The sequence below is a fragment of the Lemur catta genome, chromosome 3 (genome assembly GCF_020740605.2).
Source record: "Lemur catta isolate mLemCat1 chromosome 3, mLemCat1.pri, whole genome shotgun sequence".
In the NCBI taxonomy this organism is placed as follows: domain Eukaryota; kingdom Metazoa; phylum Chordata; class Mammalia; order Primates; family Lemuridae; genus Lemur; species Lemur catta.
In genome coordinates this window covers 72,302,161-72,328,523 of record NC_059130.1, presented here as the reverse complement: position 1 = coordinate 72,328,523, position 26,363 = coordinate 72,302,161, and the positions used below count along the sequence as shown (strand labels likewise).

General features: G+C 37.8%; 1 protein-coding gene and 1 pseudogene across 1 annotated transcript in view; both read right to left on the bottom strand.

Annotated features, from left to right (window-relative positions):
* Nucleotides 1-7,576, bottom strand: part of ANKRD13C (ankyrin repeat domain 13C) — an 84,207-nt gene extending 76,631 nt beyond the window's left edge. The window contains exon 1 of the mRNA XM_045547754.1: nt 6,543-7,576. Coding sequence (XP_045403710.1) covers nt 6,543-6,987 — 445 coding nt within the window. The 5' untranslated portion in view covers nt 6,988-7,576. The remainder of the gene's footprint in view (nt 1-6,542) is intronic.
* Nucleotides 7,226-24,997, bottom strand: LOC123634849 (annotated as a pseudogene).
* Between the last annotated feature and the right edge of the window lie 1,366 nt (nt 24,998-26,363).

Here is a 26,363-nt window from a genome sequence, read left to right as displayed (position 1 = left end):
AGAAAAAAGAAACTATAAAGAACCAGAAGAGCAGTGTCAAAACCTGTTTTTACTTTCCAAAAAGCATTTCACCCCAGGACAATGCAGGTTTCCACATGACTCTCTATGAAAACCAAAGGATATGTATACATAAGAGGATAAGTGACACAGAACAGGTGGTTTTATAGAATTCAGTACAGTGCTTAAAAGAGAGAGCATGCAGTAACTGTCTGACAGATATCTGCAACCAAGAATCCAAATGCAATGAACTAAGTTACACCAGTAGTAGACTAAAGGTGACTGATAGGAGAGTCAGATAAACCTAACACTTTAGTAAACTGACACAGAGTATGAATTCAAGTATCAAATAGAACCTCAATTAAAGTCCTACTTAAATCTCAAAAGCAAGAGTGGCTTCTGTTGGAAGGCAATTAATACCAAAGATGAGAGCAAGATATTGATGTTAATTGGTATTACTATTATATGAGCCTTCAGAGTTAAAATATTTTCAAGTCCATTCTCCCATTTCAGAATATAATGCCCCAAGAGATAGATATTATTATATTTACTTATATCAGAGTTTCAGTAAATAGCATGTCATAAAAACCAGTTCAAAGAGAATCATGGTCTCAAACTGAGATCCGATTCCAAATATAGAAATGGCAAAAGACCTTCCCCCTTTTCCTACCTTCACTTTACATATGTCAGTCTTGCTCTAAAACTGATCTCCAATCTTTCCCTCAAGGAAATAAATGCTATAGGTACAGGAACATATTGTTTATCTGGCCCACTCCCATCCAATTCTCTAAGAACTACACTCATTTTCTAGAAGCCAAAGCATCCTGACAATTACATTGTACTCTGAATTAAGGTAGATTTCTATGACTAAAGAATGACATCACCTTGGGGCAGCCATACTACCCAAAATTCCATGCTCCAATGAATCCTCTAGAATTCTCCTCCCTCACTGAGGATGCCCAGGACCCAACATCGCTAATAACTGTCCATTTCTGCTACCGTTTTTGCCACAATTGGAGGGTCAGAATTTCTACACCTATTGCAGCTCACCTCTGGAAAGGGAAAAAGAGGCTCCTCACTCCCTTTTAGGAAGTGCTACACAGACATGCTCAGACCACATGTGTAAGTGGTGGGTCAAGTCCTATAGTGCTAATGCCAACACTGTTAGGAAACGCAGCCACTCAACCTAAAGACAGTCAGTCCTACTCTGCTGGAGATGCACATGGGGAAGAATGAGGAGAAAGGAGGAAGATCATGTTCATCTAATCATGATCAACTGAATCAACTCTGGTAGATCAATGGAGTCACAGATTTCACTGCCAAATCACCCTCATACCAAGTGACGGTGTGTAACACACTTTTAATGCGTTAAAATCTTGAGCTTCTAGATGCTACTTTTCTTATGACAATATGAAAACATTTTATTCTTACTTTACCATAGCCCTTTGCATGAATCTTTTCATATTTTTGCCACCCTACCTTTGGGATAAATACCTAAAAATGAGAAAGCCAGCTCAGTGAATAAATACATATGCAATTTTTCCAGATATTGCTAAATTCCCCTAACTAGGAATTCTACCATTCTGCAACACCCCCCCCCAGCAATGTGTAAGGATGCCCACTTCCCCACAGCTTGGTCAACAGAATATGTTGTCAAACATTTTGATAATTGCCAATCTGCTAGGTGAGACATGATATCTTTCTTTTTTATTTCAGCATATTATGGGGGTACAAAAGTTTAGGTTACGTTCTCCTAAGAGAACTAAGGAGGTGTAAGAGAGAACCTAGAGAAACTAAGGTCTTTCAAAAACAAAGTTCTGAGAAGATGACAAAACATAAAGCAAACAAATATAAAAACTACTAATATTCTTTTAAAGACATGTCATCATTAACCCTGTCCTGGCTAAAACTGTTCACCAGAGGCTTAATTAAAGATTTTCTTTGCCATGTAGAGCTTAGCTTTACAGTTGCCTCTTCTCAAAGAGACTCATTACACTTTATTCATTTGCATCACCCATCTCTAAGATTTTAGTGACAAAAACAAAGCAGAAAAATATCAAAAAGATTTATATAGAATAAGCCAAAATAAACATACCGCATGGTCACCAGATTATCCTGTCTCAATTCTCAAATGCACATTTTTAATCTTTCTGAAATTAGAATTTTAAAAAAATCTCTGGCTGAAGAAATCCACCAGCCTCCAGGCAGAGACATTATACATGTGAACCATTTCATTGTCACTGCATTGAGTTACCTGCATTGGCAGGAATACTCTTGATTGAATTTTAACTTAAATTTGAAATCTTTAGTCATTGTGTGAAATAGCTTCAGAACATATCACAACTTCGTAAAAATGAAAATTAACTGTATATAGAGAAGATGGCTTGTCACATCCCAGGCAATGTAATTAAAGGCAGTAGAAACTGCCAAATCTCTCAAAATAAATCAGAATTTTTTTAAATCTAGGAAAGCTGGTCTGAGCACTTCATATATCCACAACTTTCATCACTCTGGCATTTAAAAGCTTCTGACTAGCATCCAAGAGAAGCTACTTAACTTCTTAAGGATATTTAACTCAGGGAAAACACAAATTACAAGTTTAACAAATAGGAAGTTCAGTCAAAACCAACAAAGTCTTCTATATGTTTCATATCGTTCTCAATCCTAAAGGTGTTTTAAAAAAACAAAATCATTATTACCAATTATAAAAAAATGGCATGTCACCAAGATGCTTTGCCAAATTACCAAAGACAAAAAGTGATTCAGAAAAATCTTTACATTCAGAATATGAAAAAATGCTTAGATTCAATCTTTAATTTTATACTAAGAAAAAAGTGGTAGATAACTAAAGATATACTAAAGATACAAAGTTTAATAATTTTGTATACTTTTAATATACTATTTCTTTTCCCCTCTAGAAGAGCTGTTTTAAATAAGTCATGAGTTAAAATCATTTGGCATATTTGAATGCAGTATATATATGATTTTACAGCTATTACTGTATTTAACTTATACTTCAAGAGATATGTTTGGATTCAGAATACAATATATTCCTAAAAACAACTGATGGCTCAAAAAAAGCAATTCCTACTCAACCAACATTTCACCACAAAAGAAAAAGCTCTATCTTTGCTCCTATTCAATTGAAGTCAATAATCTGCAACACACACACACATACTCTCCCAAAAAAGTTTACCAAAGCAGAGATCAGTGAAAACTCTAAGAGCTAATAATGCATAATGAACTAAATAGTGACCAAATTAGGATTCAACAAGCTCTCCAGCTAAAATAAAAGACTAACAAATAGAATTTAATAGATCTAAAGTCCTGTGTTGAGTTTAAAAAAAATAAACACAAGAAGGGATAGAGTGGAAAGACAGCAGATGACTTGAGGAAAAAATGTTAAAAAATTAGCATCCTCTGTGCTGCTTAACTGCATAACTGTGTGTGGCGTTAGAGCAATATAAATTCAGCCTTATTGTTGTCTTTGCTCATGAGGCTAATATGGCTCCAGCACTGAGTTAGTTTTAGGCACCATCCTCTAAGGCAGCAGTCCCTGACCTTTTTGGCACCAGGGACCGGTTTCATAGAAGACAATTATTTCACTGACCAGGGGGCTAGGGGAGGTGGGCGGTGGAGCTATTCTGACAGGTAGTGGTCCACGGCCAGGGGGTTGGGGACCGCAGCTCTGAGGGAAGAATTAACAAACTACAGTGATGAAGATTTCATTTACTTATTTAACACGCTTATATGGTATTTACTGTCTCAGGGACTATTTTAAACACTTTATAAACCATGTCATATGAGGAATGGATACAGAAGTCAGGAATGTTTAACCTGAAGATAAGAGGAATATGATAGCTCTTGTCAAATATCTAAAGGGCTATCAGGTGGATGAAGTAACCCATTTGTTTGTGTCATCACATAAAAAAGAAGTAACAAACAAGAGTAAGAGATTTGGGCTGTACTTTTAACTCTGAGAGCTGTCCAATGTCACAATCTCTTTGCAAGGCTATTTTAAGGACTAACTACAGAAATATATATTAAAGAAATTTGCTATAAATTGCCACATACACATTATTAGAATTGACTTCCTTGCAATATAGAGGGTCCCAATGAATAGAAATGGTTACAAAGAGGCTGATCATAGGCTTGAGTTCTTGCTATTAGTTTGATTCCTAGCTTTGTGACTTATATTAAGTATGTAACTTCAGCAAAGTTTCCTTGCTTCTCTAGGCTTCACTTTTTTCACCTTTCAAATGAGAATAAAACCATCTGCTTTGCAGGGCAGTTGTGAGGATTAAATGTTATAATGTATAATGCTAACGTAAACACTTAGCACCCTGTTGACGCACTCAATAAATTGTATCTATAATAATAATAATCACTATCATCATCATCAGGTTGTGAAAGGAATCCCCACAGTAAATATAAAACTATGTGATACATGGCATGATTGTATGACTCTGCTATGCACCTGTATGACTGTATGATTCTGCTATCCACCGATCATGTTTTAACAATCCAAAATAGTAGCTCATTTTTGTTTGAGTGATTTTTAAAACATTTATCTTTTATAATTTGAAAGGAAACATATCCTAAAAATCTAAATCTAGGTAAAATATCATTAATGCAAGTAATAATGCAATATGGAAATTAAGAAGCTAGAGGAGAAAAAAAGGAACTAAAGAAGCAGCACATTAAATAGAAACTACTCTTCCTAGAAGACTTCACTGCAAGACATTAGAATGGATATATTGCAGAGAGGAAAACAATTGCATTTTCCACAGGTATGTGAACCACTGGTCATATTCATCAGAATTATCAACAATATAAGGGCAGCGAAACACAATACAAAAGTTCCTTTAAAAAAGTGAATTTCAGTAGCTAAGGGCAAAAGTTTAAGGGTATAGAGGATTCTAATTACTTTGAACAGAATCTGAAACTTAACAAATGTACTCCTAAATGTTGAATTAAAGAATGTAGAAGCCCAACAATCCTGCAATTCAGTCAGTACCTTCTGTGATATTCATCCATCTCTTCTTTTAAAGGAAATTAACTCTCAAAAGGAACCTTTTATCTGTTTCAGGGGTATTTCAAGGTAATATAACTGTAGCTACTATGAAGAACAAATGTGAAAAACTTCCTAATAATTGACTAATAAGCTGAGGCTACAATCTATCTCCCATTAACAACTGTTTTCCAAAGGGGTAGAATATAATTACCATCAACAAACAACATGTTTGTTACAACAGTAAATTGATGAAATAATTAAATGTAGGAATGAAAACCTGGGTGCAGCTTTAAGGTACTTTTTTGGGAATATGATTTATGATAAATGACAGGTGGTGATATTATTGCAACTACAATATTATAAATTTAAAAAACAAGTGTAGTTGGAGAATTATACAACCAGTAGAAACCTTACTGTTTTAATCTTAATTTTTGTCCTAATTTTAGGTAAGAAGCCTAGAGTCCAATGGAATTAAGAAGTTTATTCCACAGGCAAGTATTTCATTCATGTGTGCATCATATGGAGCACAGTTAGTTGAATGTGTTCTAACTGAATGTGTAGAATAATTGTCATCTTAAGTGAAAAGTGGAGTGATCAATATTTTCCAACTACCCAGTTTAAAATGGCCTATGATAGTAAATGTTAAAAAAGTCAGTGTTTACATTAGTTTTCATTAATAAATTTACTGTTGCTTAAAAACCAACTCAATCACATTACTTTTTAAAATGAAAGAAAAAAATTCAGCTGACAAGGTGAAAAGTAGAAATATAGTCCTTCAATAACAAATATACTATACTTTCTCATATAGGCTATAATGAAATTACTATGAAAAATCATAGTACTATTTTTGGTCATAATCATCAGGATGATCCATTACCATTAGCAATTATCTACATAAAACAAGCAAAAGATCAAATCTCTACTCCAACAAAAATTAGCTATTGAGAAGTCATTGTAATCATTCTAAGTATCAAATGCCAACAGATTTCTACTCTGTGGCTTTCAGAAATCAAACCATCGTAAGTTTCCTGAAAGCAGACAAAAAGCAGAAAGACAACCTGAGGGCATGTAGAAATCACAACCTGTTACAGTCAAACTGGGATAATGAAGGGGGGTAGGCAACTTATATGTTCAAAATTAAAGAACCCAAGGTGGGAGGGAGACAAAGAAAAAACATACAGTTTCATAAACAAAATAAAAAGGCCAAGTTGGATAAGAGGTAACCCAAAATTTCTGACGGTCCACCATCAGTACACTGAAAGCCTGTTCAAAGAAAAACAAAACAGCTTCTCACAGGAAACTCTGAAGTGGACAAGGAGGAAACATTCCTTTGCACCCACAGAAACCAACCCCCTAATCACTTGCATGCTGTTACTGAATTGGTCACGATTTACCAATTAGCATTTGGCCCGGCTAATGGGCAAAGGAGAGGAAAGAAGGGTCTGCTCGAGGGCAGCCTAGGATTCCAGAGGCCCAGGGAGGCAAATCCGAGGCTCAGGGAAGGACGTGGAGAGGGGCTAGCACTCCTCACCGTGATTATCTTTCTGCCCGATATTGTGTGTGCGGATGAGAGAGGACAGTCTCCTCACATCTCCCTTGAAGACGCACTCGTGCACCGGGTAGTGTACGGGGCAACTGCCTCCATCTGCGACGACAGCAACGGGGTTGGTGCCGGCTAGAAGAGCCGGGGACTGGGAGGTGGTAGTCACGGAGGAATTGTGCAGCGGCAGGGCCGGGGCGCCGGGGGGATTGGAGGAGGCCGGAGCTGCCTTCAGCTGCAGCCGGTGGTGATGGTTACTGAAGAGCCTGTGACAGGCTTTACCGCCCTTGCCGCTGCTGCCTGTGCCAATCCTGCCTCCGGTAAAGGTGCCGCCGAGGGCAGCCGCCGCTTCCTCATCTCCGGGCTCCAGCAGGTCCCCCTCTTCTTTGCTGGGCTTGTGGTCCCTCCGCAGTGAGCGGATCTTCTCCCCGGTCATCGCCGCCGCCAGGGGCGGGGGGGGGATCCGGGAGGCTCACCGCCGGCGACGGAGCTGGCGCTGCGGCGGCACAAGGCGATTAGAGCGGTGGCCAGGAGCCTCCAGCGCAGCATGAACTCCCAGAGCACCTCCGAGCCCGGGACAAACGCATCTCCCGGAGGAAGAAGAGCTGCCTCTCGCCTAGGCCCAAAGGGACGCGCGCTCGCTGGGGGGAGCTAGAGCTCAGGTACGCACGACACTAGAATCCCAGTCCAGCCGCCACAGCCGCCACCTCCACTACCTCACACCGAAAAACAGGGCACGGCCATCTTCCCCTTGCTCCTCTCGCGAGAGCTCCCCCGGGAGCGAAGAGGGAGGAAACACCGCGATAAGTGAGCTGCGCGCTCCTTCCCTCGCACCTTCTTTTCCCAGAGTCTCCTGGCGCCGGCGCCTCCCGGGCAGCGTGTTTCCGCTGGAGGCTGGAGTCTTGGAGCCAGCCGATCGAGACACAGTGCTCACACCGGCTGCGCTTCTTGTACGCGGTCTGAAATCTTAGCTGTGTTGGAGACGTTCCGTGCACGTTATAAACAATCACTTAAACCCTCCGACCTCTGAGCCTCCCGCAGAGAAGTGCAGAATGACGCAACTGCACGCAGGATGTGATGTCACTGAGATGCACAGGACACTCATTCAATAAACATTTACTAACCATCTACTTCGTGCCGTACACTGAGCTAGTAGATTTATAAAGCGCTACTCCGGAGGAATGACAGTCAAACAACTGAGTACCATAGCCAACTGAGCGACGAAAAAGCAAAGACGGGGAGGTGGGTAGCACAAAAAAGGGAGGGACAAATTTTAATGTTGAGGTGTCAGAAAAGTCTTCACAGAAGAGTTTAGGGGCTGACCTTGGAAAACTATGGGTTCAGAAAACCGAGAGAGAGGAGGTCACTCAAATATTTGTTAGATGACTTTCAGGCAGACGTCAGCGTTAAAGTACAGGGGGCTGGGTGGACACTCAGGGAGGGCAAATAATTGAGTAACTGGAATATTACTGGACTAGTTCATGGCCAAAGTCAGCCTACTGTCAAATTCTAAAGTATTGTAAATCTTCCAACAATAAAACTTTGACAAAGTAACTAAAGCTGCAGAGCACGGGGGTGGGGGGAAGTGGTGGGGGTTAGCAAAACGATCTTCACCCATTTATCTCTCCAAAGTCCCCATTTACTCTAACAGTTGGCTTCTCTCAAATCTTTTTTTTTAATCAAACTTTACTACCACCCCTACCACCCTCCCCGTCCCCCCCCCAAAACAAAAACAAAAACAACTTTGTGGGTCTCTCTTCATCCTCCAGTCACTCAGGATTTCATCTCCAATCTGCTTCCCAATCTATTCAAATCAATCTCTTTCTCCCTTTTCTCTCTTAATTTCTTTGTTGGAGGAAGAAATTAGTTCCATTTATGTGAAAACATTACCCAATCAGCACCTCAAAGCATCCTCCTGAGAAAGCAGTAGAGACTGAACACATATATACAATAACATATACGCCCATACATGCAACACACACAAGACATATATATATATATAATGACACGTATCTATCCAATGAGCAATTCAAAGGATCCTCCTCAGAAAGCAGCAGAGACTGAACACACATATACAATAACATTTTGTTCTTCCACAATAGCAATATTTATTGTTAACTCTAAGCCAAGCAGGCAGTATGCTTGGCACTTTATATGCTGTTAGGTCCTCTGATAAGCATTATTATCTTCACTTGACAGTTGGAAAAACTTGCCCAATGTCTCAATGCTAGAACATGGCACGACCAAGTCTGACTCCAGGGCTAGAGAGATAGGAAATGCCAAATCATTCAGGCCTTTTTATGTCAACTTAAAAGTTTAAGTTTTATCCTACAAAAAAATGCATAGCTTTTTAGGGATTTTAAACAGGGGAATAGGATGATGAGATTTGCCTTTTTAGAAAATTCACTCATACTTTAGAAAATTATGTATCAAAAACAGATTGCTGTACAAGGGAACTACACCAAACACAAGGAAACTAAATCAAATAGTAAGCATGTTAATATATGCATGCTAAAGTTTGGTAGAATATATACATCACACAGAGTGAACAGTAGTTATCTCTGGAAGATGGAATAACTAAATCATATATTCCTGGATTTTAAAAAATTTTTTATTAATTTTTTAAAGAAGTGTACAGTAATTCAGGTAAGATGATGAAAGCATGAAACAAGTTGGTAAGAGTCTGGAACCAACACCTGGAAAAGGTTTGAGTTGAAGTTCTTGTTGCTTATCCAAAAAGAGTTATATGGTGTACATTTTGGTTATTTGGAAATGAACCTTAGGAGACAGAGAACTGGGGTAAGCTGGATACAACAGTTATCATTATACAGTAAAATTGATGCCCCAGAAGTGGCTTAGTTCCCCAAAGAAAAGTATGTAGAGTGAGAAATTAAGAAGGTGCAGTAGAACAAAACTTTGAAAACAAAATTTAAAGGGTGTGTATAGGAAGAAGCATGTCTAGCATCCTATTATTATCAAAAACTTATATCAAATATTCTACCATTATACTTGGGAAGTAATCTTATCTCTAGATCCAGAATTTAAAAGCACTTTATTAGTGGCTGCAACCCATTGATGAATGTGAAAATGCATAAGTGTCCCTCCAGTAAAATCAAACACCATAGACATCAAAAAATAATATTCAGCCCTATTTTTAAGGGCTTACAGTATAAAATGGAAAAAATGACCGAATATAAGATTACAATACATTGTGAAAAATATAATTGAAATTATATAAGATCCCAATATTATATAGAATAAGAAGTTATTGATTCTATCTGGAGGAAATGGAGATCAGGTGATTAGGAAATCTTTCTGGAAGAGGTAATGTCTGAACCAGGTTTTAAAGATGGCATATGAATTGGCCAAATAGGCAAGGGGAAAAAGACATTACAGATAATAATAATTATTATGAAAACAACTATCATTTTTTTGAGAGCTTACCATGCATTAGGCATTATTCCAAGCACATTTCAGGAACTATTTGATTTAATCCTCACAACTCCTCTGTGAGGTGCTGTCCCTATTTTACAGATGAGAAAAATGAGGGACAGGAGGGGATCACTCAGCTAATAAGCAGAGACAAAGAAAATGGGATGTATAAATATAGCATGGCATTTGAGAATCATTGGAGCAGAGTAGGTGACAGAAAAAATGGTGGCATATGAGACTAGAATGGAAGGCTGGGCTAGATCACAAAAAGCAAGGTAGGAAACTTGGACTATATATGCTAGGCAATGGAGCATTTGCAAAGGATTGCAAACACAGGAAAGACAGAATCACATTTAACCATCATAATGTGCAATCAACCAATGTCCCAAAGATTTTGCCAATCTTTCCAGTTTCACCTCTTACTACATTGCCAAATTCACTCTTCATTCTAACCAACACAATCCATGAACAGCTCCTTTTCCTCTTTCATGCCTCCATGCCTTTACATATGCTGTTCCATACATCCAGAACTCATTTCCATTTTATTCACCTAGATAACTCCTTCAGTCGGTCAAGAATTAGTTCAAATTTTATCTCTTCTTAGCACAAGGGTTTCTTTTTTCACTTGGCAAAGAATTCAGGGCCAGGAAATTACACTGAACTAAACCACTAAATAAAATTTAGCACGCCCTTCTATTACAAATGTAGGCCACAAACCACCATAGTATTGGCATTAAGTAATACCTGTGATTCTGCAACCAAAACAAACCACAGATATTTTCACACCACATTACAATTGCTACAAACAACTCAAAATATCATTTACACTCATTACTACCTCAAAATTATGTTAATAATTATGACCACTGCTAGGTCTTGTTGTTGAATGAGTTAATAAAGAAGCATATATGTTACTCTATCACACATTTGTTTTTTAAAATATTTTGATAGCCGTTTTGTTACACTAAATTTTCTTTGTAATCCTAAATATTTTATGCATTTAAAAACATTGTCCTGAAAATGGGTCCGTTGGCTTCTCCACACCACCAAAGAGATCCACGGCAAAAAAACAGAAGTTAGGAAGCCCTTCGTAGGAATCACTGATAACACCTGTCCATCTGTCCCCTTCTGTCCTATCCCACAACCCATCATTCTGAATTAGATGTCCCCCCTTTCTCTCCTTTCTAATTTTGTATTATAATTTCTGCAGACTCCTTGATATTCTTGTCTGTCTCCTCAACTGTTCCTTTGGGTTCTCTGAGGACTGGAACTATGTTTACCATTGCTGTATGCACAGTGCCTTACAGATATTGAATGCTTAATATTAATAATAAACAGTTGTTGAATTAATCAATTAATTACAACATAAAACCCCAAGGTAGCTACAATGTACTGAGATTGTATGGATATTGATTGGATTGTATGGATATTGATTCCATGGAGATTGATATAAATAAGGGATTTAGTGACTTACATAACAGAAGGGTGCAGAGATAGTCTCCAAGAGTGGCCCTTCAGAATCCTATGTGAGTTTTCGAATCCCCCATCGCCCTCTAGGTTTGAAGCGTCCTCCTCAGGCCAGCTTCCCTCAAGAACACAAGATGGCTGCCAGCAGTTACGGGCCACGTGCTTCCCCCTTCAGGGCCGGAGGAGGCCCTACAGCAACTCCAGTCCGTAGCCTGACAGTCGCAAGACAGCGGGTCCAAGCCCAGTGTCCTGGAGAATGCTGATTGGCTCAGGCCCGGGTTACCTGAACAAATCCCTGTGAAGGAGATTACCCTGATTAGTTTTGCCCAATCAGGACTCATCTCTGAGCTGGAGGTGTGGCCAAGCCCTCCAAACAGCAGAACTAGTTAACAATGGAATGAGGTGGGAAAGATGTTGGGGAGACGAACACAGCATTGGTCAGCAAAAGTAAAAGTAGTACGTCCTTCCAGATACTTAAAGGGGATTTAACTTGGAAAAAAACTGTTATCACAGTATGTTGGATTAAATATGATAAAATATGTAGTGATTATCAATTATATTGATACGTCATGAGTAAATAACTTCATGGCGAATGATGTATTTTTATTCAAATGTTATTGAGATAGAATTCAATCCAACGACTCAAGTACATAACTCAACTACTGAATTTACTAGATGATACTCTGTAGTTCTACAAATTAGCACTTCTCAATTTCCCTCCTGGTGTAGTTAAGATTCCAAATAATACTCAATGTGCTTTGAATAGCAGAAAGCTTCTGATAAATGGGTGTCTTTTCAACTTTTTCTAATGACAGTTATGTTAAATGTCTTACATGTTCACAAACACTCAACATTGACTACATGGTTAAGCTTGGTTCTAAAAATGAATATTCTAAATTTTAGCAGAAATTTATGTACCTATATTAGCCTTATACAAAGTACCTAATCTCTGCCCTGGTGTCTTCATTTAATAACAGCAATAGTATTGCAACATGAATACAGAATAGCAGTACCGTACAAAATAAAATCTCACTAGTTGTATTTTATGAATGCATCAACAGACCTACAATTAAAATTGGTAATTAGTAATTTTACTCAATTCTCCTTGCGTTGATACTGATGTTTCTAGTGTAAACATTAGTGCAAGTTTAGTTTACAACTTTTTTTCCTCCTTCTCTGAAGGTTTGTATTTTATATTTTCACAATAATCCAGGATATGCTTTCCTGCACTCTACATTGGTTGATCCAGGCCCACAAGTATTTTGTTTGGATGGATGACACAGCTGGCTGGCTAATCTCCAAAATCTGACAACACTCACAACAGTTCACTGACAAATGAAAATAACAAACCGTATAAATCAATACCTTCTTCACACATTTTACTTCCCTTTCCCTAGGTCTCAGTATTTTTCTGTTTACTCTAAACCTGCCTACGTCCTTTCTCAGAGGCAATGCTGAGCCCTTTTGTTTCCTTCTACTATTTCTGATATGTGGTTATCAGTGATTTAGTCAGATTTCTCTTAAGCAATCAGAAAAAAAAAATCAGAGAGGCAGGGATTGCCAAGGAAACCACAGCCAATAGCTGCGGAAGTTCCTGAAGCAATTTCTTTGAGACAGATAAAACACACAGACTGATTTGGGGAGAGAGGGAGAAAAGATGCCAAAGCATAGTAAGAGGCCAAGTCAATGAGATGAAAAGGAAAATAAAAAGTACAACACTCATAAATAAAATTATATTTAGATTACCAAAAAGGCTTGGAACAAGAAAATTAGGACAAGGGTAGGACCCAAGAGAAAACATCCCCTTGGCCCTCTGAAGTTTCACTGAAAAACCAACTCACAAAAGGCAGATTAATTGGAGAAAGGAATACAAAACTTATTAACATGTACACAAGGAAAACTACAGAGTGATAACCCCAACCCCTCAATGGGGTGCAGAAGTGTTGGGAAATAGGCTAAGAGACATGAAAAGTTTCAGGGGGTTTGCAGGGCTTTGCCTATTTCCCAACACAGAAACTTATATATCATCTTGAGGTTACAGAAAGAAGGGGGACTCAGAGCATGGCCAAAGTCAGATTATGGTGGTAAATCAGGTTATAGTGGCAAGACAGGTTATGGGAGCAAGAGAAGGGGAGGCTTGGCAGCAAAGGTGGTCTTGTTAGGTAGATAAAATCTCACAGGTGGTAGTCCTCAGAGAGAATAAATGATATTCTCTCTGAGAGATGATAAATGTTTTTTTCAGATCTTTAAGGTGCCAGACTCTCAGTTAATCTTTCCTAGATCTGGACAAGAGAAGGCATAGCTGCATTAATGCAGATTTCCCCCACAAAAGACAGCTTTGCAAGGCTGTTTGCTGGCTCTCTGACAGCTATTTCAAAATGTGTAAAAGAAATATATTTTGGGATAAAATATTTTGATTTCCTTCACAGGGATAGGAATGGGTTTTTCAGTGAAAGAAGAGGGTCAGACACAATTGGTAGGAGGTGTGTCAGAGATTAAGTGGCATAGATGGATAATGGTCAGTACATATGTCCATAGCTTCCTGGATCTGTTTAATGTTAAATTACTTTATTGCTCAGAATGCATCTAACTATATTTTGTATCTATTAGCCTAAATGCTCTTCAAGAACATCCAACTCAAAATGTCCAATATGGAACTCCTCTCCATCAGCAATCCCACTGACCAAATCTGTATTTCACTTTCATTATCTTTTAACTCCTCCATTTCCCTAAACCCCATACTCAACCAGTCACCAAACCTTGAACTTTCTACCTCTTATATAGCTCTAAAATTAAACTATATTTCTCGATTTTCCACTGGCCATACTTGAGTTCCGGCCACTATTGCTTGAAACTGCCTCCAAACTGTTGTGTCTCTGGCTCCCATTCTCCACCCATGCTTACATCACTCCACATCATTCACCCCTTGAATTGCCAGACCTATCAAATAAAATATTTTATCAAATAAAATATTGCATGGATATTTGCAATACTTGCAGTATTGTCCCATGCAATGTTTGGGATGTACTTATACATTTGTTTGGCTTCTTAAGAGTTACATATGTTATTAAAGTAAAAAGCCAAATGTGTAGGAATAATAACACCAAATTTGGTATAGTGTTTTCAATGGAACATGAAGAAAAAAAATACCATCAGTTAGGGGTACACAGGAAATTCCATCATATGTGTGTTTGTATTACATATGTATTTTTAATTTTTGTTTTGTTTTCTTTTTGTTTTTGGAGACAGAGAATCACTCTGTTGCCCAGGCTGGAGTGCAGTGGCCCGAGCACAGCTCACTGTAACCGCAAACTCCTGGGGCTCAAGCAGTCCTCCCACCTCAGCCTCCTGAATAGCTGGGACTACAGGCATATGCCACTGCATTTGGCTAATTTTTTAATTTTTGTAGAGACAAGGTCTCACTATGTTGCCCAGGCTGGTCTTGAACTCCTAGCCTCAAGGGAATCCTCCTGCCTTGGCCTCCCAAAGTGCTAGGATTATAGGCATGAGCCACCAAACCCAGCTTAATTTTTGCTATTTAGGTTTTTCTTTTATTTAAAGAGTACTTATGTTTTATTTCTTAAGCCTGGTGATGCATATTCAGATTTTAAATATTTCTGTGCTTTCTGTATGTCTCAAATATTTGTAATAAATATATTTAAGAATTTTTTCAATAGCTCTCTAGATAAAGTCCAAAGAATCTAATATGGATTACAAACATCTTCACAGTTTCGCTGACCCTGCTTACTCCTCTAATCTTGCCACTTCCAGTTTGTAAACAACAGTTTGGTTATGCTGACCATTTTTCCTCAAAAGATCTCCAGGCCTTTGTCCATACTATTTCCTCTCTCCAGAACTCGGCCCTGCCCCCCTTTCTCTTGTTGAGTCTCAACTTCATTACCAATATCATCAGGAAAGTTTCTCTGGCACTTTATTTATGTCTAGGTTAAGTGCTTCTACATGTTTCCAGAACATTCATTGCTTTCACCATCACTTACCACTTATTCATATATTGTAATTGCTGACTTGGTTCTCTGTATCTCCCATTACAATATAAACTCCAAATACATGGAGACTGTGTCTTATTCACCTTAACATCCCTGGCCTCCGACCAGTGCCTTACACTGATGGGCCCTCAATAAATTATAGCTGTAGAAATTAATTAGTTAATTCATGATAGGCTAACTTCTTAACATTCTTGAGGCATGCAATAATTTTACTTTAAATGTGAACCCTGTTTTTTTTGTTTGTTTTTTTTTTTTGAGACAGTCTCACTCTGTTGCCCGGCTAGAGTGAGTGCCATGGCATCAGCCTAGCTCACAGCAACCTCAAATTCCTGGGCTTAAAGGATCCTACTGCCTCAGCCTCCCGAGTAGCTGGGACTACAGGCATGCGCCACCATGCCCGGCTAATTTTTTCTATATATATTTTTAGTTGGCCAGATCATTTCTTTCTATTTTTAGTAGAAACGGGGTCTCACTCTTGCTCAGGTTGGTCTGGAACTCCTGACCTCAAGCGATCCACCCACCTCGGCCTCCCAGAGGGCTAGGATTACAGGCGTGAGCCACCGCACCCGGCCTGAACCCTGTTTTATAAGTAGTATTTAGATGAATCATAAAGTGGTACCACCCTATATCATGTAGAATAGAAATCATTACATAGAATAAAGTTTTCTTCTGTCATTCATATTGCAAAGTTTGAGTTCAACATCATCTATTACCAAAATAATGTCTTGCTTTAATTTTTAGGATTAGCACATCATAAATGTTCATCACATTCTACCTTTGCTATTCCAAAATAGTATCATCTGGGGCATTTTGAGGCACTATCAAGAGTAGAAAAATAAAAATAAGACAAGTAGTCATAATTATTGAGGGCCCTGAATTGCTAAAATCAAAACCTAATGTGGGTCCTTGACTCTTGTCAACATTTGGCCCAGGGAATGCAAAGAGCTACTGTTTGGAGAATACTGAGTGCCAGTCAAGAGCCTTATATGATAGAGCTTACTATGATGGGTTTACCATAGTCCTTGAGCTGGTTCTCAGTGTGACAAGTAAAGAAATCTAATTTTGTCAGCACACTGACAATGCGTCGATTTTCCAGAGATGGGCTTGAGATAAGCAAGAATAAAAGATTAATATATCAGAATTCCAATCTAAAATTAATGGTAGAGTGGATTAGAATTACTCATCAGCACATCTCTGTAGACAAACTACATACAAAGCCAAATAAGCAGAAGGCTGGCTGGTGAGCATGGAATCAGAATAAGGGGAATCAGTTATTTGATTCTAATGTTAAATGGCATTGCGTTTTGAGATCCTGATGTGCCTTGTTCTACAGGAGTGAAATTTCTGTCTGTGAGGCAGATGGAGACTCACAAGACCAGAAGAGGACCAGCCCTCTCCTTACCCCACACTGTGCCGATGGCCAGTGCCAACTTGTGCCTCCGAGACTCCTTTCTCTTTACATTCCAGGATGAATAATACCCATTCCTCAATCTCATATGCACCTGCTTGTCACTTTTTTCCATTAATTATATTAGAAATTCAGTGTGGTTAGTCTGCCCCTGCAAGCCATTTTGTCTCTTTAGGAGATTTTGCATATCTTTATACTCCAATTCACTATGTGATCATTTCAAAGTTTAACTTTCAAATAATACAAGAATTATTTCTCTTATTTTATGTTTTGGGAAGGCATTTCACATGGATGTCTATACACTGAAAACACATAAAATTAAAAGCAAAATATTTTTAATGTTTCATCTTAGGAAGTAGGAATTAAGAATATTACTTGATTCTTCTGGATGTGATCTACCAATTCAAATATTTACTAGACATTTTAAACCATTCATCTGTATATGCATTTGTGTACACACACATGCACACATACACACATAATCTAGGACAATTATTCTTCATTTTTAAAGCTTTTCTAATTAGTTCTTAAGTAACCACAGACAGTATAAAAAAGAGGATGAGAAAGGGAAGCAGAAAGAGAAGAAGGAAAAGGAGAAGAAACTCAACCATCCAGACTAATGTTAAACAAAACATATTGAAACATGTGTATAGCTTCATTTTGATGAAACAGTCTCTAATTTTTAAGCCCCATCTAATTTTTTAAAAACTTATTTATTTATTTATTTACTTATTGTCTCACTTTGTCGCCTGGGCTGCAGTGCAGTGGCATCATCGTAGTTCACTGAAACCTTAAATTTCTGGGCTAACGCAATCCTCCTGCCTCAGCCTCCCAAGTAGCTGAGACTACAGGTGTGTGTCACCAGGCCGGGTTAATTTTTCTTTCTTTCTTTCTTTCTTTCTTTCTTTTTTTTTGGTAGAGATGGGGTCTCACTATGTTGCTTAGGCTGGTCTTAAACTCCTGGCCTCAAGTGATCCTCCTGTCTCAGCCTCCCAAAGTGCTAGGATTGCAGGTGTGAGCCACCATGCTTGGCCTCCATCTAATTTTTTCAACACCAGCTTTTTCAAGTGTGCTTTCATGCTATAGGCATTTCCTATATTCCTGAATTTTCAATAAGTCCTAGATATATGCTTTTGTTTCTTTTGATGCTCTATTGTTCACTGCACAGAAATTATTTCATTTTGAACATAATTTCAGTTTGATGTTATGGCAACACATCATATGTCTTGTTTTGCTGTACCTACTTTTTTTTAATGTCCAACTTTTGTTACTTCAGTCTATCCTTATTTTCTAAGAATCTTCACTGAAGCCTTTTATCAAGCACATATGCTCTCTGGTGACTATTGTAGTTAAAATTTTAAATTGGATATTTCACTGAATCAAAAAAAAACTTTAGATTGGGTATTCTTCATTTACACAATTACAATAGTCCTTTTACTCACTGAAATACATATTGCTCATTAAGCATTTAGGGTAACAAACTTGATTTATTACATACATTGTTAACAAAACATTCTTGAATCAAAAGTATAATCAATCATTAATAATGTGCCATTTTAACTCAGTGACTTTAATTTATTGTGCCTTATGGCTCTTTTTTTTTTTTTTTTTTTGAGACAGAGTCTCGCTCTGTTGCCCAGGCTAGAGTGAGTGCCGTGGCATCAGCCTAGCTCACAGCAACCTCAAACTCCTGGGCTTAAACGATCCTACTGCCTCAGCCTCCCGAGTAGCTGGGACTACAGGCATGCGCCACCATGCCCGGCTAATTTTTTTTCTATATATATTTTAGTTGGCCAGATAATTTCTTTCTATTTTTTAGTAGAGATGGGGTCTCACTCTTGCTTAGGCTGGAATTTATTGTGCCTTATGGCTCTTCAAAGAAGCAGAGATTTATAGGCAAGGACGTGGTTAGCCAGTAACAGAATAAATCAATGTGATTATATTTTGAGCAATCCAAAGGGGAAATGGTTTCTATTACCTTAGATATTGAGAAATTGTAAGACTGACGTTAATACTAATAGCCATTGATCATTTACTTTCTATATAACAGATGTCATTACAGACCCTCTACCTATATCTTGGCAGTGAATCTCCAACAGTACTTCTCAAACCATCTGTGGAAAAGGGCCAACTTTGTTTTATTTGCAATCTGTTGCAGACTAATACTTTTGTAAAATATAACAAAAACAAATTGCTAGGAAAATGAAAATTTTAAATGTCATACAAAACTTCATTAAATTGAAAAGACATAAAATTACTCTGTCAAATTTCTATAAAAGTTTCTTAATGCTTATTCTTAATTTCTGACCAGTAACAAATAGTTCTCCAATGGGCTCTAATATGTGGACCACACTTTGAGTAGCACTAGCCTATAAAATAGGGATTATTATTTCCATTTTTGGTTGAAAAAACTGAGGCTTGGATAAGTAATGTAACTTACTTGAATTCATTCAGATAATCAATGACAAAGACCAAATTTGTACACAGAATTGATTCCAAATTCTGAAGTTTTAAGTAAATATAATACACCATTTCATTGTGGGCCAATGAAAATTCTAAAATTGTGCTGCTCATTAACTGCTAACCACATGTGGCTATTTAAATTTAAATTAATTTAAATCATAGAAAATTAATTTTATTTCTTCAGTTGCACAAGTGACATTTCAAGTACTGAACAACCATGTATGGCTAGTGGCTACCATATTGGACGGTACGGATAGAGAACATTTGCATCCTCACAGAAAGCTCTATAAGACTGTACTGCCCTAGAATATCAATAATTCCTCTTAGGATCATTTATTTGATTTCCAAGTTAGTATTAGACACTTTGGGATTGATTGGTTGGCACACAATGACGCCTCGCTCCTCTTCTTCAAGAAACTGCCCTCTCATCTCTAATCCACAAAACAAGGCAGATTTTATCTTCCATGACTCTGCCCCCATCTCGTCAGTCATAGCTGATTGAACGAGCTGCCGACACCTCACTAAAGACAAGCCAGATAAATGTGTCTTTTGTCTTTAGAAGGTGCTCACAGATCTTAAAGAGGCTTACTTTGATTTAAAAAAAAACAGTAATAGTAACCTTATAACTTGCTAATTAGCTAATCTCAATTATTTCTCAAGAGAAAAGAAAATAGTAAAAGTCTGTAAACGGGCATTTGACCTAGGTTCCTGCAGAATACTCAACCCTAGATCAAACACTGTAGTCAAGGGATAAGGCTGACTTGTAATAACATGGCAGCTAGTAGCACCCTGTGGATCAGGTGAAGGGTAGGTACCAAAGAAGAGGAAATATTCATGTATTTGTATATATACCTATAGCTAACATTGAGTGTGTACTTACTACTCACTAAACATTTTTTAGGCACTTTGCATGAGTTATTTCATCCAAAGGTCCAAACAATTCTTTGAATACACCAATTTTACAAATGAGGGAATTGAGGCAACTGAGACTTACAGTGTTAGGGCATAATTAAAAGCCTTGGTGGTTACTAAAACTTCATAATACAAGAAAAGTAGTATGCAACACTATAAAGTGTTGAAAAGTAACCCAGCAGCAATAGCAGTAGAAAAAAATAAGATTCCATAGAGGATTACTGATTCTAAGTCTCAGGGTAGAAAAAATTTTAAATAAATCCACTTATCTATCTATCTTTCTGTTGTTATTATTAGAAAACAAGGATAATTTCAAAAATTTCAGAGACAATGCTTAAAATTCAAAGAAGCCATCCCCATCTGCCATGTTGTAATAATTTGAGTATCAAAATTTTGATTATTACCATTGTTAACTAGAAAAAATTGAGTATATAAAACCCATGAATTGAGTATTAATCAATACTCAATTGATATTAAAGAAAATATTAACATACTATGTGCAAAAGATAGTTTTATTAATAATAGAAAAGGGTCAATAGAATAGGAAATATTCAATTTTATTGATATTAATATAAATAGGAGACAATATACAATTGTATTGTGTTTATCCTATTAAGTATGTATCTATTTATAAAATATAGATGTGTATTTTTTCTGTCTGTATAAACAAGATATACTTAGAGAACTCTAAGTGAGTCAAATGCTTCCAGAAAAAGTAGAAACTGTCAGAATCAAATACACTAATCAGCCCTCTTGGTAATATGTGATAACCAAGCAGAAAGTAAATGCAGCAATTGATCAGTGCTAGTGGTCATATAAACAGAAACCAATCTAAAGGGGATTCAACAATGTGTTTCTAAATAATAAAATATACAACTATCACAAATATAAGAATTAATTGAAAAGTTGATCCCTTATCTTCTGGTAGATTAAAAAAAACCTTTAGAAGACCTTTAGATGGCCCTACTCAATGAATTATAAATTAGATTCTGATATGGCTTATAAAGTTTCTAATATTTGTATCAGACCAGATCTAGTATATCACAATGGCATCATCTCAAAGAGCAGGGTGGTTTAGTGGTAATGAACAGGGAACTAGAGGCAATCTGCTCAGGCTCAGAGTGACTTTTCTGAATCTTAGTTTCTTTATCTCTGAATGAAAATTATGATAGTTTCGATCTCATATTTATTGCAAAGATTAAATGAATATATACATGTGCTTAGAACAGCACTTAGCACATAATAATCACTAAGTGTTAACTATTGTAATTTCTGGGAAATACGCCAGAAATTTTGGCAAAACAACTGAAATCTGTATAAAGATGTGTATTTACAGCTTCCATTAAGTAGATACATGAAACTTTATTTTTAAAAAAACTTTGGTCTGATAACAATGGCTTGGATATGAGTTCTTTGGACTATCCAACAAGACTCCACATCCTGACCAAGAATCATTGAACAGCCCGAATCATGTGATGTCAACCGATATGAGATTTTTGAAGGATGGAGCTTTTGGCAGTATAGGAAAGGAGGAAGAATATGGCAAGGCTATTGCAACTGTAGAGAGTATGAAAATAGTATTTAGTAAACAAATGCAATAATTTTTCAAACTGCTGCCAGGACTGACTCAGTGGATAGCAAACCATCACCCCTAATTCTAACACTAGTGGCCAAGTGAGAGGACAAGTATAATCTTTCAGCTGTTGGTATGTCTTCATGTTTCTTCTTCAGAGACTCTTTTCCCATCTTGGATTCTCAGCAATCAACTACCCCAACCTCCCACCCCACATTCACCTTCCATCTTCTCTGCCTTCCAAAGAAAGCACACTCAGGGACTCCAGGATACTTAAGTAGTGGGCTGAGTTGATCTCTAAAAACAATAATTCTTTATCTGAACAAAAATTGCTTGGTTGATCTTACTTGAAATCTAACAGTTTATAATTGGAGGAACTTAAAGGAAGCAAAATGACAGTGGACACTCAAAGAAACAAAGCAAGAAGATTGGACAACAGCAACCCTCAGCATACATCACAGGACCCTAAGAAATAGGTAATGTAACCTTTCCTTTACTCGGAATCTTCTTTGTTCTTTGTAGAAAGATCGGATTGTGGATTGTGGACTAAATATACATATAAGTTTTAACTAAGAATAAAATCTCCTTTAATTGTTCACTGCCTGCCAATGAGCAATGTCTTCTAGCTTACTGTCACCTCTGGGAATGTCTCCAGGATGTGTCTCCTTAAATACTTGCTCCATCTATTAGTTTCCTGTGGTGGACCTTTCATTTTAGATCAAATCCTTGCTTTCCCCTTGTTTTTGCAGCCTGCCTTCATTCAGGACCTAGACACAAAGGGCTGCTTTAATCCAGTTCCTGTATCTTTTACTGGTCTTGTTAGTTATTCCAAGTTCCTGGCAACATTTATTGAGGTCATAATACATAGGCTTTGCATATATTGACTTACTTATTCCTTATAACAACTCTATGAGTTAGATACTATGATTCTTTCTGTGGATTAAGGCTTATTTTAATATGCATAATGTATATTTCATATAATTTATTGATGTCATTTTTTATAGTGACATCAATATTGACTTCATACAGACAATAGATGAAAGCTGGGTTTTCATGTATTCCAAGTACAAAACATGTGCTGAAAAGTTAATGTATACAACAGTTAGTTGTAAAAGATCAACTTTCAGAATGACTCAAGTCTATAGTAGTTGCTTCACACATTTTCCCTCAAGACTTGGATACTACCCAGTGTTGACATCTTTGTGCAAATGCCAGCTTTGGGATATCTGACTCCCTCCTTTTTCTAGTCCCATTTTTGCCTGTTTTATTGCTTCCACTGCTAGATTTGCCAGATGATTCTGAAGTGAAGAGTCTTATCATGAACTCAGAAACATGAGGACATTCACTGTTGGAGTTCAGCATATTCATTGACTGTTCTATCTCCTATCTCATGTCAGGATAACTTTTGTTGACTATTTTGGCCAGAAGCACAAATATCAACAATGGAAAAACCGTCACAATAACCCTTGGGTTCAACAGAAAGTCTGTCCGGCCCAATGACTACCTTTTAATGAAGTAAGAAGGTGGACCTGAAGATTTCATCTGGAGAGGATGGGGCAGTCTGACCACTTCTGATGTTTTGATGTAATTCACATATCTAGCTCTCATTTTTCCTTTTAAAGTGATAGCCACTCGGACAGGATCACATCTGTAAGCTGTTGATATAACTTCTATTACATAAATCCAGAAGGCATGTCATAAACAACAAAACTCTCATCTCCGAGCTCTGCGTATCCCTGATAGCAGCAGCAGAAGCAGAACAAAAAAGAAGCCCCACAGAGCAGCCACCATAACAGCAGCTCTCAGCAGTCAGGCTGGCAGCCCCAACAGCCTCTGATACTACGATTAGCCTCATTTAGAGTTGAGTAAATTGGGCTTCAAAGTCAAAAAGATATAAATGGTGGAACCAGGATTGGGGTAGGCAGTCTTGGTTCAGAGCATGTGCTTAAGATACAGTCTGTTCTGCTACAGCACATTTATATAACACCAATTAGTAAATACACAATTGGTATATGGGGAATCCTGTCAGCATAATTTGAAAGTTGGGAATGTTTCATAGGTAAGAGAGCTGGATAGCAATAATAGAATTATGGCCACAGCAGGAATGGTTAACTACCCTCAGCTCAGCTGCTGCACAGAACCCTTTCAGCTCTATTTTGAGAAATGTAAAAATGAGTTCCTGGTTCCACAGCTCCTTCCCAGAGATGTGCACCTTCAGCCTTGCTGAGCTATTAGCTAGCAGAGGTGGTACTTGCTCCTCTGCCCACCTTTACAGCAACCCCTCTAGCTCAGCTCTTCTTCCATTTGTTAGGTAGATAGTGAGGAATTCCAGGTCTCCTAGAGATGAAAGTGGGTGCTGTTGCCCCGACCTTGGTCCTGCCCAACCCTGATTCTCCATACCTGGGGGAGGGGGGAATACTCTGTAAATCTGCCAATCAGAACTTGGCGCACCAGCTGCAAAAATATGCAGGGGACTCTCTAGCCTATGGACCAAGCCGCATAGGTACCATAAAGTCCAGAAAGTGACCTAGAACCCACATGCGTAATTAAAGCTCGGGTTATGTGACTCCCAGCTATCTAATCAAAGTGGTTCCATGGTGACCTCTGAACCACAAGGGAGGTCCCTATCCGGACATTATAAAATAAGATGCAGACCATAGCCAAGCTCTCTCTCTTTGCCCCTCCTTTTGCTTGCCCTGCTGTGACAATGGGTCTGGTCATCATCCATAGCATATGTATCATGCTCTGTAAACCTATATCTTGCTCTTGCCCTATAATCCTATCTTTCTCTCCTCAATAAACCTCATTTTCATGCTTGCCTAACTTTGGCATGTCTGGTCATTCTTCAGCCATGAGCGCGCCAAGAACCCACAGCCATCTACATTGTCTTCACACCTGCATGCCAGGATTTTCACTCCATTGCTTTTTGCATCTTTACTATTCCTTTAAGCAGTCTTCAAACACACTAAACTGCCTACCTGGGCTGTCTAAAGTTTTTCCTGAGGAACCAATTGTTTTTTTGATAGTAATCAAGCCATAGATTTGCATATGCTCTGAGTGGCCTTCTCCAATCCTATTTTGTCGGTTTTTTATTGCATAATTTTGCAGATTGTGAGGCTTCTCAGTGGTATGATATGTCATACATAAGGTTATAGCATCAACCCAGACATACCAGATTTATCATCATCCCAAACTTCTTATTATCCCAAGGCACTAGACTAATTGGAATAAAAAATGATATAAAACTTACTCCCAAAATGCTTTCTGCCAATAAGATACTTAAAATCTACTAAGGGTCAGAGAATATGTACATGTAAAAGACAAATCGCAAGGTTGTTAAAGACAGCCAAACATGACAGCTAAGCAAACTGTATGGTACCTTTATGATATTGGAGGAGGGACACTAAACCTATAATCAGACAATTGGATTCGAATCTAGACTCTGTCACCTTCTTTGTGACCCTGGAAAAATACCTAACCTTTACAGCTTCTAATTTTCTAAGCTTTAAAATAGGAATAACATTACCTATTTTACAGAATTATGTAATAATTACATGAATAACATATGTCCAAGTGCCTGACAATTTCAGTGAAGACACTGAATAAATTTTAATTTTTTCTTTCCCTTAAACAGTACATAAACACCATCCAGGTGTCTCAGCATTTGTTTCTAAGGGCTGTAAATAAATAAAACTGAGTTATTATTTTGTAGTAATTTAGAAAATATTTTCAAAAATTGTGCCTCCAAGATCAACAATGAAGTCACTGCAAAGTCAGAGTAGGGTTTTGATCATTCAAAGTTAAAGTTGTGCCCTCCTGACTCTGTCCCATTCTTCCTGGTTTTTGTTTTTAATAACAGCTTTATTAAGATAAAATTCACATATCACATCATTTAAAGTACATATTCAATGGTTTTTAGTATACAGAATTGTGAACCATCACCACAATCAACTCTAGAACATTGTCATCACCACCAAAAGAAGCCCTGTACCCATTAGCAATCACTCCCCATTTTCCCCCAAGCCCCTAATGAATTGAAATTAGATAACCGGGAAGAACCCCTGAAAGTCTCACCATTCCCTCAGCTTAGTCCAAGGTCTGCTACTTTTTGAAATATGACCCTTTCTTTCTAGTATGATTTGGATAGGTATGTACAGAATGGATGGAAACAAGTCAAAGTTCTTATACCAGCCACTGATCATTGGCTAAAGTGTTGGGGGTGAGAGAAACAAATAAGGAGCATGATTAAAAGCTCTGTTTCCAGACTAGAGAGGCCAACTCTTGTTGAGCAATGACTCAACATGCAACCAGAAAGGAAGGTGATGAACAGCTATCCAGATGACCAATAAAAGTAACTCACATGTGATAGTCATTACTGACTCCTAATCCAAACAAGCAGGGGGCAAACACAAAGCAACCAGATTCTTATCACATAGCCTCCTGGACCCTTTCCTGGCACCTCCAATTTTCTAGGTGCTCTTTGGCATCCTAATTTATACTTTCATTTTTTATACTAAAATCCATGTATCTACTGTTGTGTAACAAATTGT